Genomic DNA, 17,875 nt, shown 5'->3' with positions numbered 1-17,875 from the left:
GCCAGCCCTTTAAACAAAACCCTGGGGGGCAATGTTTGGAGATGACCCTTATACTCCTGGGCGGGCAGGTCCAGTGAGGCAGGAAGGGGACCTTGAGCCTCTAGCCACAATGCTGTACCCTTGATCTCTGTCTTAGGATGACAGAGCTGGTCCAGGAGATGAGGAAGCACCTTTCACCAGCAACCTTCCCTGAGATGACAGGCAAATTGGAAGTGACCCCAAGAGTGACCGGGCTGAGCCCAGCACAAGTGGAGTTGGTGTCACATCCATTGTGATATCTCCCAAGAAAGGACCCAGGTGGAGAATGCAGAATGGTAGAACCTGACTTTCCCCACATTTCCTGGGATCTTCCTGTCCTCTGGGGCACACGGATATGAAGGAGCTGGTGCCTGCAGAGCTTCAGGCCATTGGACCTGGCGGTTGATCTGCCATGAGCTGCTGTGGGGCTGAGCTCTGGGTTCTACTCACCTCAGTCAAGTCTCCGTAAGGTGGGCTGCTCAGGTCCTCCTGAAGGGCACAGACACGAACCGCGTGCTGATACCTGTGGGTGGAAAGCTAGAAGTCAGCACGGTGAGAAAGACCCCACGTCCGTGCAGCCCTAGGTTGCTCAAAAGGTGCGCTGGCGTCGTGGGCAGGCGAGGAGGCGGCTGATTGCTTGGTCTTTGATGCCCAAGGGCAGCTTCCCCTTGACCTCTGCCCCGCTTACCTGATGCAGAGTTGACTTGGGAGGGCCTCTCTGCTCACAGGCTTCCCGCCATTCGAGAAAGCTGAAATCAGTGCACATGAAACACCTGAAGGGAAAATTGCTCGTGGGAGTCAGAGCAGGGAGTCACCAGTGAGGGCTGAGGTCGCTGCAGGAGGCCTCCCGGGGGCCGCAAGACCGCTAGTAGATGAGAAGAAGCGTGCGGGTGGTGCCAGCTTAGCGTGAGCAGGCAGATCACAGGTAGCTGCCCGGCAGGTGGCGCACTACGTCCTGGCAGCACTGGATGCCCTGAGCATTGTGCCCATGTTATCAACTTTAGGGCTGGTGTGCCTGGTGGTTAAGACCAGTAGCTTTGGAATCAGAACAATCTGGGTTTGAATTCAGCTGGGTAACCTTGAACAAATGACTGTACCTCCCTGATCCTCCCTCTCCACTCTACACAATAGGCTAATAGCTCTCATTGGGTTGTGAGAAGCAAGAACACGCATATCAAGCCAAGAGCACGCTGTCTGGTGCGCAAATTCTCCAGCGGTAGTTATAATTAATGTTATCACTTTTGCCAATCTTGGACTATGAGATTCAGACTGCTCAGCACATCTTCTTGCCAGCTCCACCCCCATCTTAAACTTCCTCCCACCCTCCTGCTTCCTGTGGTCCTGAGAGTCTCAATATCCACCCCAGGAGCAGAACCCCTGCTAGAGATGCCACATGGGAAGGGTGCTCAGTCCATCCTTCAAGGCCCAATTCAAGCGCCACCCTCTCTTCCCTCTTGTGATCTCTGCTGCCTCTGAACAGTCCAGCACAGTCTCCTGCCCTTGGCGCATTCCTCCTTGGCCCATTGTGCATCTCCTACAACCCTTTACAGACTTGAGCACCTCAAGGGCAAAGTTACATCTGAGCCACCCTGGTGGCCCACATGGCCCTGCATAGTCCTGTGTCTTGCAGGTATTGGGTAAATATTTGCTCTCTGATGTCCTAATAATAAAAGACAGGAATCCCTCCCTCTAGTCTGCTTCTGGGGAAAGAGAAGCCATTCCAGGCGGGGCTGGGAGGAGGCACAGGCAAAGGCAGTCCAGGAGATGCTGGGCAGAACAGTTCGGCTGGTGCCAAGGACTCCCTGACTGAGCCTCCTGATGACAGGATGTCGTGGCCTGGAACAAGGAGGGGAAGTAACAGATCTCTTGCTGAGAACCCACATGCTGGCCGATGTCATCAGCAAGGATAGAGTTTGTGGGTTCAGGCAATAAGATGTGAAAGTCCAGACCACAGTTAAAGAGCTGACAGCCAGATTTGTAAAACCAACTCCATTTGTCTTTCCTTCAGCATCGTGGCACTTGAGGGGGCTGTCAGGCAGTTCCAGTGGGAAAAAATAATGCTGGCCTGGAGTTCCTCTGACATTTAATAGCTTTGACTTTTGGCAGGTCAACTCTCCTCTCTGGGCCTCAACCTCTTCATCTGTAAAATGGGGATATGATGCCGGGATCTCCCTTATACGGGTGGTTATGGGACTCTAACGAGAGAATGTACATGGCAGCACACCAAACTCGGCAAAGAACCTTAGGAAGCTATTTCCAGAGCTTAAATATAATGGTCCAAAGTGAATTCAAAAATTATGACTTGAACTTTGTTTTCATTCCATTAGATCGTTTTGAGGACATCAACAGTGATATATCCTGATAACTGGTGTCAATTAATAGTTTCAGGGCTGACTAATTGCATACCTGCTGCGCTCAATTTCAAGGAAAGTTCTTGTTACTTGGCCTAAAGCAAAATTGCCAGATTCCTCTTCCTCCAGTCAGACACCATATGCACTGTTACAGAGAACCGCAGAACATATGCTACTCTGCACTGGGATTGAGTGGCGATTCCGTACGTTTCTGAGAGCGTGATCACAGGTCTGCAGAAGGCACCTCTCCTGAGCTCTTGGATCAGGAAGAGAAAAAGCAACAGCCATTTGGATCTGACAAATGTTTAATCAGAACTCATTAAAGAAACCCAGTTAGCAATCATTACCAATCGCATCAGCATCTGTAGCAGATTATACCAAATACTAAAATGCCTCATGCTTTCAAAGTTAATATTACCTTTGGTGATCATACTTTTCTCCAAATAATACGTTTTCTCTCACATTTCCCTAAAAGATCCATGCTTGCTGGGAAACGTAGGCCAGAGTCCCGTTGACGGCCACGATCCCTTGTTGTAACTGCATCTGGAGCAACAACACCAGAGAACCTTCTGAAGCCAGGCCTCGCCACCTTCTCTTCGGGGGCCTATTGCAAACTTGCCACCCACTTACTGTACGAGAACTAAGTCGGAAGGTGCAAGAGGGTGAGAAGCTGTCTTGCCACACACTGCAAAGCCCAGCTGTGCAGACCAAGGGTCTCAAAGTCAAACATCTGCGAGAGGCCGGGTGGGAATGTTCCAGAAGGAGCAGAGGTGAGCCCTGTGCTCTGGAGAGCACAGGCTGCAGGGCTGCTGCTGGCACACGTGCACCTTTGTGTATCTAGGATGAGATGCTTTCTGAGCAGACCCATCACAAAGGCTCTCTCTTCCCCCAGGTTCACTCGCTAGACCCCACCCTCCTCAGCCAGGCCCCCAGGAAGAGGGCACAGCCTGCACTGCTGTGGATGGTGGCCCTGGCATGCCCCATCCTAAGGAAGCAACCTTGACTCCATTGCACAGTTGGTGCCAAGCAAGGATGCAAGCCTGCTGTGGCGAGTTTCTAATTTTTCAAGAGGAACGGAAAGTCTAGTTTCATGTGGAACTTCTGAACTTTCAAAACAATGAGGAATCCAATTAAGAAACATGCATGGGCTCCAGTCTGTGACCCTGAGTACCCACGTTCATTTAAGATGGCCCTTCATGGTGAGCCTCAACAGATAACGGGAGAGGCTAGTGGTGGTGCCATGTTTGTAGCCGTCAGGAAGGGGTGTATGAGGCAGGCCGTGGTGCTCAGGGCTGGTGCTCATGGGCCAGTGGCAGTGTGTTGGGGACAGGCAAGGACGATAGCCAAGATGGCCGAGGGATGTGACTCCATTCCTCCTCAGGAATGGTCTAAGGGATAGAGAACATTGGACTTGGAGAAGAGAGAATAATAATAACAATAACAACAACAACAACAACATAATAATAATAGCTAAAATGAATAGGGTGTATGCCAGGCACTGTGTTAAGTACATATAAAATGCTAATCACTGTGGCTGGCGCTGGGAATGGTCCTATAACTACTATTATATCAGTTATCTCATTTAATCCTCATCACAACATCCTTAGCCCCATTTTACAGATGAGTCAACCAGGGCTCAGAGAGGTGAAGTGACTTATCCATGCTCATGAGGCTGAGACAGCTGGTGAACCCACGCCGTCCAGAGCCCACTCACTTAACCCAGTGACCACGTGAGGGGCCTGATCCCACCACTGTCACATAGGAGATGGATTCTGCTTTCTCTGGGACATTCCACAGGAGCAGGCCATAGGGTAGAAGTTAAAAGGAGGCAAATTTCACTCCCATATACCTCAAATCTCTCTAAAGAGATAATGAGTTCTCCATCACTGGAGGCATCTGAGCAGAGGTTGGCCCATCTCTTATAGGATTCAGTGGAAAGGACTCATGTTATTAGGTGGAGAATTGGGCTGGGTCACCTGCAATGCCCCTGCCGACTCTAGGGTTATCAAAGGCACTCACGCTGAATCCCGGAGCCTGAGGGACCGCCACAGCTCTCCTGACTCAGCCCCCGCCTCCGCCTTCAAGCAGGGAAGGAGTTGTCACTCTTTGTACAAATGAGTCAGCTGAGGCCAGAATGAGTCACCCTGGTCTGGAGGGGCTCTTCTGAGCCTAGCATCCCCCTGTCTCTGTTGCAGGCAAAGGCAATCCCAGGTGCCCAACCTTCCCTTTAGGAACACAGAGTGGAGAGAAAGAGAACTTAATTCCTTTCCCCAGAAAGTTTCTCATTCATTTGGAATGAGAAGCCTTGGCAACTGTGAACTATTCATTTCCTGTGGATACAGTGAATGGCTTGGCCATTTCCCTGGGGTCAAGTAGCTAGAAGTAGCAGACAAAGGATGAGCGTCTGCCCGCCCTCCCTTGCTACCACGAGGTGTGCTTTGGTTCACACATTCATTCAACCCCTCCTCCATTGAGAAGCAGATGCTCGGGGCAGACAGTGGGGAAATGGAGATGGATCTAAAGTCACCGAGAGTCGCAGGTTCCCGGGTTTTTCCCCCGCCAAGCTGCCTGGCCGGCCTTTCTATTTGGCACAGGCCAAGCATGTCATGAGAAAACCATGGATTTAATGACCCATCGCTTCCTTTGACCAAGATGGAGCTCCAGGCAAGGAAGCTATCGCTGTTTAACTCATGTCCTCAGGAGGCAAACCAGGGAGAGCACGTGGAAGGCCCGGCCCCGCCTGCCATGGGCCTGGGACTGCCAAGCGCATTGACCTCCTGGGCATCAACGTTAACTAGGAGCACAGAGTCCAGTGCGGCCGAGCCCAGGTCCCCAAACGCGGCCGGCAGGGAACCACTCCATCGTCACAACGCTCAGCACACAGCTTACCTGTCCTAGGAGAGCTGCGAGGAGGGAGCTCTTTCCACTTCCAACATTCCCACAGATGCCCAAGACCTTCCCCTACCAGAGAAACAGAAAAAAGACCGTCATTCTCCCAGTTCTTAGAGGGTCACCACCAAACTGCACTGGCCAGGCCAGGCAGGGACCAGTGGGGCACTGCTGGCTCTGTGAGGTGGCAGTTGCAGCCTCGCCCCCCAGCCCCGATACACGGCCTCATAGGAGGCAGGACCCTCAGTCTTAATTAAGAGCCTCCTCTACACAACCCAGCACGGCACCCGGAGGGCTTCTAGAAATCGTGTATAAGCACTGATGCAGGACAGCCTTGCGCTGCTCTGGGACACACAGGCCCTGAACGTGAGGGTGGTCCTGTGCCGACTCCAGGAAAGTAAATCTAATGGACGTCAAAGGCTGCACGACCCAGAGGGACAGTGACAGCCTGCAAGTACAGAAGGCTGCGTGCTTTTTAAAAGTCCTCTTAAAGCATCCTTCCTCCATCACAACTCAGTCTGAAATTACTGAGCAGTTATGCTGTTCCAGCATGTTGGGTTCATGGATTTTTCTAGGGCCGCAGATTTATTAATTCAACTAACAAATCATTGCTAAAGCCTGCTTTGTGCCAGGTGCTGTTCTGAACACCAGCAATAGCACAATACAGGAAAGAACATCACAGTCAAAAGTCTGGGTCTGCCCACACGGAGCTTATGTTTTAGTTGGGGAGGCAGTAAACAAGATAAGTAAGTAAAATATGGAGTATGTCAGATACATGCCATGGAAGCAAATAAAGCAGGGGGGAGATGGGGGCGGGGAGCCTTACTGGACATGTGGACCTCTTAGCTTGAGTTCTCCCAGAAGAAGACCCCAAAGCAAGGAATTGAGTGAAGGTAGCTTGCTGGGGAGGTGCAGAAAACACCAGCTGGGAGGAGGGGGATGGTACAGGAGAAGGAAGGTGGCCCATCAAGGGAGTGCTGTTAGGTCAGCTCCCACAGGAGGCAAATGAAGCTCAATCCTGCAGGGAAGCTCAAGGAATTGCGGAAACTGAGCATGGCTTTGTCCTCCCAATGGCTGAGGGAGTCAGGATAAATAGCCAACAGTCAGTGTTTGAGAGCTGCTCCCTCGGCTGTTGACGTCTTGGCTTACTGAGGGTGGTGGGGAGGGCCCTCAGGCACACAGATGCAGATCTGGCAGTTGGAAGATGGCCAGGCCACACAGATGGGTCACTGACAGTACCTGCTACAGGTGATGTCTGAGTAAGACCCGGAGGAGGCAAGAGAGTGAGTCGTGTAGTTATCAGGGGGGAGCCACTGCTGGCAGAATAGGAGTCCATGTGGAGACTCTGAGGTGAGACCACTCTTGTGTTCAAGCAGATATTGCAACGCAGCAGTTGGCACATCTGGAACATTCTCACTGAGACCTGCTCCCAGTGAACCCTCAGAGCAAAGATGCCCAGCATGGGGCCTAATATGGCTTCTTTCCCACCTGAGCTAGACCAGAGGGCCCCTCGCCTGCCTGCTACCCCCAGCACAAGAGGGTTGTTGCCTGTCGTCATTCATCCCTTGGATAAGTCTTTACTGAACACCAGATACTGCACTAGGCACTGGCAGTAAAACAGTGATCAAGGCAGACGCAGTCCCTGCCTTACTGTCACTGGCGCTGCAGGTAAGTGAAGCGGATCCATTTTAATTCCACCAAAAGGACTACAAGGAACAGGGGCATTATGAAGACTTTGGGACAAAGAGACACAGGGATGGATCCAGCTTCCCTAGACACTTGGCTCTTTGTTGAGTCCTGTCCACTACTTGTGGCCAGATCTAAGCCTTCTAGATTCATCCTTGTCTTCAGCAGGAAATCCATGAGGCCTGCACCCCTGAGTTTCTGATTATTTGGAAAACATTATTGGAAACCTACTCTGTGCCAGGCTCTGGGCTCAGTGTAAGGCCACACGACTGTGAACAAGTTCACAGATACACACCCTGACCTCAGTGAGGCTATGGTCTAATGGAACCTTAGAGCTAAATTTGGGAAAACATAGATGCCTTGAGTTTAGGACATTTAAGGACAGCACTTAAGCTGGACATAATTGTTAGAGGAAAAAGGCAACAGCAATCGCTCCCGTCCATGGGGGCTTAGCATTTGCGTGTGATGTGTCTTTCCGTCCTCACATCCACCTTGTGAAGTGGGTACTATTATTAAAATACCCATGGAGCAGGTAAAGAAACTGGCTTGAAGAGGTTAGGCAAGATGCTCAAGGCCATGCAGCTGACGAGTGGCTGGGATTGGAATCCTGGTCCACCAGGCTAGAGAGGCATAGCCCTAATCCCCAAGATATTGTGCTGCACCCTTTGTCTTTACCTTATTTCACAAAATATTTGACCATGTCCTTGATGACAAGTCATGAGCCACCAACGTACTGAAAAGGAGGAAAGCAACTGAAGGGCTAAGAGGAGGCTTCTTTACAACACGAGAGCAGTTCACTGAGGCCTCTCTGGAGCAACGCTGAAGGCATGGTTGAAGTAATCTGGGTGCTGCAGGTCATAGGCGGGGAAAAGTGATGAGAAAGCAAGTGGGCTGCACACAGCAGGACTTCACTGAGAGCCAAGCTCAATTGCACTCAGCCAACCGAATATCATTTCCAATGAATATGTGCAGAGAGCCTTGTTAGCTACAAGAGGTACCACTCTACACCAGCTATTGAGCCTAGCGTCACATAATACATAAGAACCTCTCCCTCTATAGTGCTCACATGGGGAAAGGGTGAGTCAACAAGACGGGAGATTAAAATATTAGGCACAAGATAAATGCTGAGCCCTTTGCAGCAAAATCAACACTGCCATCTGGGGAGCACAGCTGACGAGTACCCAGGGCAAGAAAACCACATGCAAGAGAAGGTCAAACATTCCCCAAATGCAGAGCTTCTCTAAGGACTCTACCCCCGAATCCCGAGGGGAGGGGACCAGCCAGCAGAATCTGGCGGGCTTCTGTTCCTAGGCTGCTTGTGGCACTCACTTTGCTTTTTACAAGAGCAGTGTCGCTTGGTGGTTAAGAGCCGACGGTGGCACCCGGCACCCTGGGTGTGAAGCCCTCTTCTGCCACTTTCGAGCTGTATGACTTGGACGAGTTATTTAACCTGCTGTGTCTCTGGTTCCTCAGTCATTAAGTGGGGCAGCTATACACCCACCTCATAAGGTTATTGGGGTAGCTAAATGAGTTAATTTTGTGCCTGGTAAATAGAAATTGCTCATAACTGTCAGCTATTATAATCTATTATTGGACTCCAATGTGAAATTAAGAACAAATCTGAAAAGACTTATGAAAGTCAGTTTGAGTCTAGCCACCTGAAATGGATTGTCCATTAAACACTGCGACTGGCTCTCAACTCCTGTGGAATTTGAAGATCGGCACTAATACAACCACTAAGACAACGGTATTCTCTCAGCTTGAAGAGATGTCTCCAGGGTTCATTTGCATAGCTTTAAAATTTGGGGAGAAATGGAGACATCCCACCACCACCTCCTGCTCAAACTGAATTATATTCAACCCTGAGAAGGCCATGGTCATGTGACACAAGGAAGAAGGATGGAGGCCACACCTTTGGAACACATACCCACCTTTCTCACCACAAAGCTTATACTGTGCAGAACCGATTTGCGGCTGCCACGTTGCTCCTCGGCGCCGGTGACTCCCTGACCTGATAGACTCAAACTGTATACCTCTGGCCTCTGTTTCTTAAGAAGATGCTTTTTCTGGTTCTGCACTTTCTTTAGGTCACTTTTCCTCCTGGTTTCTTGCTCCCATGTCAAGGTGGCATTTGCTAAAAGCAAGACTGTATCTGGGTCTTCTGGTTGGGTGATGTAAGATGGGGGGCTTTTAGCTATGAGAATTTTCTCAGAGTAAAGAAACAAAATTAACTTGGCAGACGTCATCCATTTGCAAGAATCATCCCAGTATATCTTCTAATGACCCCAAATCATAATCTTGGGAATTCTACCTAGGACATCCAGGAAAGGTATTCTGAAGATATTCCCCCAGGAGAAGCTGCAGCAAAAATAGTCTATTAGCTCATACTATCTGGAACGGATGCCTTTTTAACCACAAGGCCTATCTGGGTCACCCACATTGGAGAATGCTGATCCCAGCTACAATTTACCCTTATGCCCAAGATGGCCAGCTTCTGCCAGTCTTTGGGTGGTTGGCTTCACTGCTTGACACTAATGCTTACGAAACCAAGGTCACACGCTCAGTCTCTGCTGTGTCTTCTTCCTAAGTCCCCACTCAGCTCAGTTCAACAAAACACCTGCCAAGTGCCTACTCTGTGCCAGATTCTGGGGTAAACAGCAGAAATGCAAATATTCATCAGGCATGCTTCCTGTCCTTGAAGAGACTGCAGTCCAGGTGGAGATGGGAACATGCACAGATCATTTCAGTGAAATGTGACAGGGACAAAGCCCTGTAACTGCCAGAGATGGGACACTTGGCTCCCCATCCTGGAGGCCCATGTCATTGATGCCTGAGCTGAGTCTGTACAGGCAAAGATGAGGGAGGGGTTGGGGGGGAGAGCTTTCTAGTAGATGGCACAGCATGAGCAAAAACAGGCAATAGCATGGTTTTGGGGGATGAGAGGTATAAGACAAGAAATTCGGTATAACTGAGGGCCAGAGCTCAAGGTAGGAAGCGAATAAGAAATGAAGTGGAGATATAACTGAAGACCTGCTGATGGAGGACTCAGGCTCAGTCCTGGAGAGAGAAGGACAAGGATTTCAAGCAGGTTAATGTCAGTGATCAGACAAATATTTTAAAGCTCAATTAACAGTGCAATATGGATTTGAAAAGGACAACATTGGAAAAAGACAATTGGTTCTTCAGTCACTGCGATAGTTCAGATGAGAGACTATGAAGTCTTGAATGAAGGTGATGACACCAGGGACAGAGTAGAGGTTGAGGAGTCAGGAAATAGCATTGTTCCTCTAGTCTAAGATATTGGATATCATTATACAATTAATGTGATGAGGTTGACTCTGTGTTTTGTTCAAAACGTAATAACTCAACAGTGCACCTTCCAATCCAATCTCGTAAATGGTGCCTCTTAAAATTGAAGGAATACAGTGATCAGGAGGTGAGTCAACAGGATTCTTTTTTTTTTTTTTTTAATTTTTGGCCACATTGGGTCTTCGTTGCTGTGCGCAGGCTTTCTCTAGTTGTGTCGAGCGGGGGCTACTCTTCGTTGCAGTGTGCAGGCTTCTCACTGTAGTGGCTTCTCTTGTTGCGGACCACAGGCTCTAGGCACATGGGCTTCAGCAGTTGTGGCACACGGGCTCAGAAGTTGTGGCTCACGGGCTCTAGAGTGCAGGCTCAGCAGTTGTGGTGCACGGGCTTAGTTGCTCTGCGGCATGTGGGATCTTCCCGGACCAGGGCTCGAACCTGTGTCCCCTGCATTGGCAGGAGGATTCTTAACCACTGCACCACCAGGGAAGTCCCAACAGGATTCTTGATTGGTTAAATGTGGATGGTAAGGGAGAAGAGGGATACAGGCACCTAGGATGCTTAAAATGACATCCACATTTCAGACATGAGTGAATAAGATCTTCCAATCAATTCACAGAGGTCTGAACGCATTGTTCTCTTGACTGAAATGCCCTGCTTCTTTTCCTTTCCTTGCCTCAACTTCAAAACCACTTTATCTGCCCTTCCTACACATCACTTTCACCCTTACTATATATAGCAATTACTGGGATACCTGGTCCTGTACTAGACTGGAGGCTCTTAAGAGTAAAGACTCTCTTCCTTGTATTTGCATTTTCCACAATGCCTTGCATATAGGAAGCATACTGTAAATCTTATTTTTAATCAAGATATAGTTGATTTACAATATTAGTCTCACGTGCACAACATAGTGATTCAAAGTTTTTATACATTATACTCCATTTAAAGTTATTATAAAATATTGGCTATATTCCTGTGCTGTACAGTATATCCTTGTAGCTTATTTATCTTATACATAACAGTTTGTACCACTTAATCCCCTTTTCCTATCGTGCCCCTTCCCCTTCCCTCTCCCCACTGGTAACCACTAGTTTGTTCTCTATATCTGTGAGTTTGTTTCCTTTTTGTTATATTCAGGGTTTTTTGCTTTACTTTTTTAGACTTCACATATACATGATATCATTCAGTATTTGTCTTTCTTTGTCTGACTTATTTCACTTAGCATAATGCCCTCCAAGTCCATCCACGTTGCTACAAATGGCAAAATTTCATTCTTTTTATGGCTGAGTAATATTCTATTGTGTATATGTACCACTATCTTCCTTACCCATTCATCTCTCAATGGACACTTAGGCTCCTTCCATATCTTGGCTTTTGCAAATAATGCTGCTATGAACATTGTGGTGCATGTATCTTTTCAAATTAGTGTTCTGTTTTCTGCAGCTATATACCCCAGAGTGGAATTGCTGCATCATATGGTAGTTCTATTTTTAGTTTTTTGAGGAAACTCCACACTGTTGTTTTCCATAGTGACTGCACAAATTTACCTTTTACCAACTGTATATGAGGGTTCTCTTTTTTCCACATCCTCCCCGACATTTGTAATTTGTGTTCTTTTTGATGATAGACATTCTGACAGGTGTGAGATGATATCTCATTGTGGTTTTGATTTGTATTTCCCTGATGATTGGCGATGTTGAGCATCTTTTCATGTGCCTGTTGGCCATCTGCATTTTCTCTTTGGAAAAATTTCTATTCAGTTCTTCTGCTCATTTCTAATTGGGTTGTTTGGGTTTTTGATGTTGAGTTGTATGAACTGTTTATATATGTTGGATATTAACCTCTTATCAGTCATATCATTTGCAAATATTTTCTCCCATTCAGTAGGTTGTCTTTTCGTTTTGTCAATGCTTTCCTTTGCTGTGCTACTGTCAATTTCTCCCTTTATATCTGTTAATATTTGCTTTATGTATTTAAGTGGGTCCTATGTTGAGTGCATATGTATTTATAATTGTTATATTTTCTTCTTGGATTGATCCTTTGATCATTATGTAATGTCTTTGTTTCTTGTAACAGTCTTTGTTTTAGAGTCTATTTTTTCTGGTATAAGTATTGCTACTCCAGCTTTCTTTCGATTTCCATCTGCATGGAATGCCTTTTCCATCCCCTCACTTTCAATCTGTGTGTGTCTTTAGATCTGAAGTGAGTCTCTTGCAGGCAGCATGTATATGGGTTTTGTTTTCATATCCATTCAGCCACTCTATGTCTTTTGGTTGGAGCATTTTAGTCCATTTACATTTAAAGTAATAATGGGTAGTTATTGTCATTTTGTTAATTGTCTTGGGGTTGTTTTTGTAGTTCTTTTTGGTTCTTTTCTTCTTTTGCTCTCTTCCTTTGTGATTTGATGACTATCTTTAGTGTTATGTTTGGATTCCTTTGTGTGTTTATCTATTATAAATGTATGGTTTGTGGTTACCATGAGGTTTATATATAGCAATCTATACATGTATATACACGATTATTTTAAGTTGCTGATCTCCTAATTTCAAATGCATTTTAACAACCCTGCGTTTTTACTCTCTTCCCCTCACAAGTACTGTTTTTCCATATTTTACATCAATTTGTTTTTTTACCCCTTAACTATATATTGTGGATTTAGATGATTTTACTACTTTTGTCTTTTAACCTTCCTACCAATTTTATACATAGTTGATTAACTACCTTTACTGTATATTTGCCCTTACTGATGAGCTTTTTCCTTTTGTGATTTTCCTGTTTCTAGTTGTTGTCTTTTCTTTCTAGCTTAGAGAAGTCCCTTTAACATTTCTTGTAAAGCTGGTTTGGTGGTTCTGAACTCTTAGCTTTTGCTTGTCTGTAAAGTTTTGAACTCTCCATCAAATCTGAATGAGAGTCTTGCTGTGCAGAGTATTCTTGATTGTGGTTTTTCCCCTTTCATCACTTTAAATATATCGTGCCACTCCCTTCTGACCTGCAGAGTTTCTGCTGAAGTCAGCTGATAGCCTTATGGGAGTTTCCTTGTATGTAACTTGTTGCTTTCCCCTTGCTGCTTTTAATAGTCTCTCTTTATCTTTAAGTTTTGCCATTTTAATTACAATGTGTCTTTGTGTGGTTCTCTTTGTGTTGATCCTGTTTGGGACTCACACAGTAAATCTTTGATGAATGAATAAATTAATAAATAAAATGACTAAATGAGTGTATAAATATGGTGCCCCCCCCCACGCTGTCTTCATCACTTCTGTCACCACACACATCCTAGGACAAACTAGGTAGGCAAAGGGGGGATGGCTCAGTGCAATCTGAACTCCACTCCTGGAACAAGTTAAGATTTATGGCTTGGAGAAAGAGTAGAGGGTCAGGAACATCATCTCCCTGGGTGGAGACTCCATCTCATTTTTACTAAAAGGGCAGGCCACCTATAATACTCTGTCTGTATCCTGCTTGATGCATATTTGTGTATCCAACACTGAATGGAGGGTCTTCTCCCAACACCCACCAAACCAGTGACCCAGCCCTCCAATAGGTTGACACAGCCTCCCCTTATCTGGGAATTTTCCTGCCCCAAAATGAGATCTTTCTTCCCTGCTCACCCAGTGTTAGTTATACCTTCGTTCTCCTTAGAGAGACGTTGGCTTCAGCTGCTGCTTTGACCGAGAAAGGTAAGATTGCAATTGAAAACTTCATTACATTAAACATGGCAATCACAGTAAATGCCTGAAGAACAAAAGAGAGGTATAGAATTCAGGATGGGATGTTGCCTTGGCTTTGAACCATTAAGTCCATGGGGATTAAACTTCCTGAGACGAGAAACAGTAGCACAGTCGGGATTCTCAGAGGAAAAATTTTCTCATTTCATGGCTCAGAAATCATGGGTTGGCAAATTAAAGATATTACATCTTAAACTATTTTGCCTTTGGATTTTCACCAAAATGGTGGGAAACTTATCCCCTTATCTTTGTCAATCCAGAGGATGAGGTCTGAAAAGGGCCTCTAATTGAGTGCCTTTGGAAATCTCCATCCATACCATATCCTTATTTGGCCTAGACGATTCGCTCAAAAACCTATGCAGATTTTCCCTAAATTATCCCCTTCTCTCAGTTGCTTCAGAGGCATCTGACCCTTCAGAGACAGAGCAACCTTTTACATCCCACACAGAGACCAATGTTGAAGGTGGAAGCTCCCTAGATTGATGTGCCTGGCCCAGGCTGGTTGCTGGTTCTCCTGCCCTCAGGGTCTGATGCCCTGCCTCCACACACACATAAGGGACCAATGTGAGAGCCTTGGTTCCACTGTCATTTCCAAAACAATGAAAAATGACCCCCCTTCACTAGGGCCTTCCCCACTGAGCCCTGCCTGGTGGGTGGATAATATCATATAGCCTCAATGAAGACAAGTTTCCTTGTTCTGTGGGTGCCCCACAGGGGGCATGATCTCATCTCTCAGCTTTCACCTTCTCATCTGTCCGACTTGTAATTAGCAGCCTCTCCCTAACCACCCAGCTAAGAAATTAAAAACACAACTTCCATCGACAAATCTGGAGTGATCCTTCCTGCTGTTGAATGGGCCCCATGGACAGGGCCCCCAGGCTTCAACTAATCCTAGTTAGTTCATTAAGTGGATGATGAAGGATGCTCCCTTCATCATATCTGGTCCTAAATATATCCCCAGAGAGAATTCATCTCCCCCAGGCCCTAGAGCACTATCTTGGCTCAGGAAACGCAGGCCCTGGCTGGCAGAGCCTCCGGTCTGCCTGATGTGGCAGCTCCTCAGGGCTGACCTCCTACTCATGTGGCTCTGGCACAGGAGGAGACTGAAAGGGATTCTTAGTCCAAAGAAATACGAGCCTCGCATTCAGGGAATTTGTTCTTGGTCTAGATTTCTTCTAAATCATCGTTTTAAAAAATATTAACTATGTGCACTCAATTTGGTTTCAAATTAATTTACTTGGTGTGTTCTGGGAAAAAAATTTTTTTTTGGTTTGGGATGGTAGACAGCAGACACAATAATCTGGTAGCATTCATTCTGTACATCAACCATTGCTGTTCATTTTGGCTTTTGGTTCGTGGCTATGTTCAAGTCCCCAGAGTGTGTGAGAGAAAAATGTGTGTGATGAAACTAAGAAAATTAAAGTATCTCCCAAAGAAACACGGGGCAGTAATTGGATCGACAGCACCACAATGAATGCCCCAGAAGAACATCCTGCCTTCTCAAACATCCCCCCACCCTCCCCTCCAGATCCCTGATTTTTGGTGCAATTCTTCCCTGGTGAGCATACCTCTCCTTTTTTTATTTCATTCTCTCTCTCTCTTTTTCTTGCCTTTGTGTTCTTTCTTCCAACCACTTGCCCCTCAGACACTGGTTTAATATCTGAAATGTTTGTTTCTTTATTTCAGTCAGGGGCCATTTCCTCTCTAGCTCAGGTCCTGAGCCCCTCACGCTCACTCCAATTCTCCTTCTGAGGCTTTCAACCTGAATATGCCTGGCCTGGGTGAGCATAAGGCTAATGAAAGCAGCAACAACTTATGCAGCATTTACCGCATTCGAGGTGCTGACCGAGTGCCATTTACCGCATTCGAGGTGCTGACCGAGTGCTTTGTGTAAGACAACTTCCATCCTCACAACGATAGGGACTGTCATCACCCCACTTACAGATAATAAAACCGAGACAAGAGAGGATCCATGAACTGCTGTAAGTCATAGCTAGCAAGTGTGGAGTCAGGTTTTAAACAAGGGGGACCCTGATCCGGACACCACACTGCCTCTCCCAATACTGACACCCCTCCCACCCGGAGAACTTTCCCCAACTCTCTTCTTGTCGTATATATGGATAAATAAGAATAAAATAGTCAAGGGCTCCTTTGGTTTCAATGTCCAAATGTAAAATTGTGTTCCAGCATTAACTACTACCCCTGCCCTGCTGTAGACTGAATAAGAATTGCTACTAAGCTCTCCTTGGCTCCCAGTCAGCTCAAGTACTTGTTTTAGAAGTCAGGGTGGAATTCTGCTGTTTTCTGGCTCACCGTGATTGGGTGTTCTGATGCCAGTGCCAGAGGAGCTACCCACCTGGCACTTGCAGAGTTGGGTACAGACGAGGCCAGCTCTGAAGAGGTGCTTACCACTGGGGCAGTGAGCTTTCGTCTCAGGAGGATGTGGCAGGTGAATGTCAGTACAATGGCTACGGTGGATGCAATGGGGGCCAGTGCTGAGTTTCCACTTTGGACAAATCCATCTTTTTCCAGTAATCGCCTTTCCCTCTTCCTTATATCTGTGAAATAGAAATGGTCCACGGTGGTCTTATTTTGCTTGTCAAGCACCAGCATTAAGAAACATATTACTCAATGGAATACTCCTCAGCCATAAAAATGAATGAAATATTGCCATTTGCAGCAACAAGGGTGGACCTAGAGATTATCATACTAAGTGAAGTAAGTCAGACACAGAAAGACAAATATCATATGATAGCACTTATATGTGGAATCTAAAAAAGTAATACAAATGAACTTATCTAGGAAACAGAAAGAGACTCACAGACATAGAGAGCAAAGTATGGATACCAAAGGGGAAGGGGCAGGGGGAGGGATAAATTAGGAGTCTAGGATTAACAGATATACACTACTATATATAAAATAGATAAACAACAAGGATTTACTGTAGAGCACAGGGAACTATACTCAATACCTTGTAACCTATAATGGAAAAGAACCTGAAAAAGAACATATATATATTATATATATACATATATAATATAGATAACTGAATCACTTTACTGTACACCTGAAACTAATACAACATTGTAAACCAACTATACTTCAATTTAAAAAAAAAGAAACATATTACTCCTGCCCTGTTCTCCTGCAAATGAGTGTTAAGGACTCTTGTTGTGAAGTTTAAATGGGAGGAAGCACAGACAGCCCGGAGCACAACGCCAGCATGTACTGGGGGTTCAGTGCATGTCAGCTGCCATTGCTGGATGGTTTCCAAGGTCCCTTCTGATCTGATTCTCTGTGTGTCAGGAGTCATACACTCAGATGCCTACAGGGGTCAGGCAAGTAAGGTAAATGAAGGGAGTGGGCAGAGAGCAAGACCAGAGCGAGGATGTCCCAGGCTCACCAGACTGTTTTGAAGTCTGAGATCTGGAATTTTATGAGACATCTCCCTACTCTTAAATGTTGGGAACTAATTGAAAAAGTTAAAGTACTGTAGGGGCCAAACAAAACACATGTGCCAGCCTGAAGACTGCCAGATTGAAACCCCTGCCCTTTGTCTCAGGAACAGGTACAAAAACCCAAGAGCATGACTCCCTTCCATAAGTCCAGATGAGGCCATGACTCTGCACCACTCACATAAAATTCAAGCTTCCCTCCCCTGTTGTTTAAAGAGTCCTTGATGGCAATTCCAGCATCCTCTGCAGAAACCCTTTCACATTAGCAACATGGTGTCACAGCCCGTCTGGCTGAGTGCTGCCTACGGACCAGGTGTTGGGCTGAACCGCGCACAGGCATGCTCTCCCTAGGCTGCTCTCACCACAGGGTGACACGGCAGAAGCCATCATTATGCCCTTCTGACAGTAGAGGAAAGGCTTAGCAGTTTACGTGACTTGCCTCTTAAGA

General features: G+C 46.5%; 1 protein-coding gene across 1 annotated transcript in view; it reads right to left on the bottom strand.

Annotated features, from left to right (window-relative positions):
• The window catches only part of ABCC12 (ATP binding cassette subfamily C member 12), a 60,981-nt gene that overhangs the window by 30,191 nt on the left and 12,915 nt on the right, over positions 1-17,875 (bottom strand). Inside the window, 7 exon segments of the mRNA XM_082366832.1 lie at positions 469-541; positions 2,788-2,837; positions 2,841-2,912; positions 5,259-5,330; positions 8,876-9,151; positions 13,872-13,979; positions 16,382-16,530. Coding sequence (XP_082222958.1) covers positions 469-541; positions 2,788-2,837; positions 2,841-2,912; positions 5,259-5,330; positions 8,876-9,151; positions 13,872-13,979; positions 16,382-16,530 — 800 coding nt within the window.

Source organism: Balaenoptera borealis, assembly GCF_965194805.1.
Source record: "Balaenoptera borealis genome assembly, chromosome: 19".
Classification (NCBI taxonomy): domain Eukaryota; kingdom Metazoa; phylum Chordata; class Mammalia; order Artiodactyla; family Balaenopteridae; genus Balaenoptera; species Balaenoptera borealis.
The sequence above is the reverse complement of the archived record's forward strand: the minus strand, read 5'-3'. Positions and strand labels throughout refer to the sequence as shown.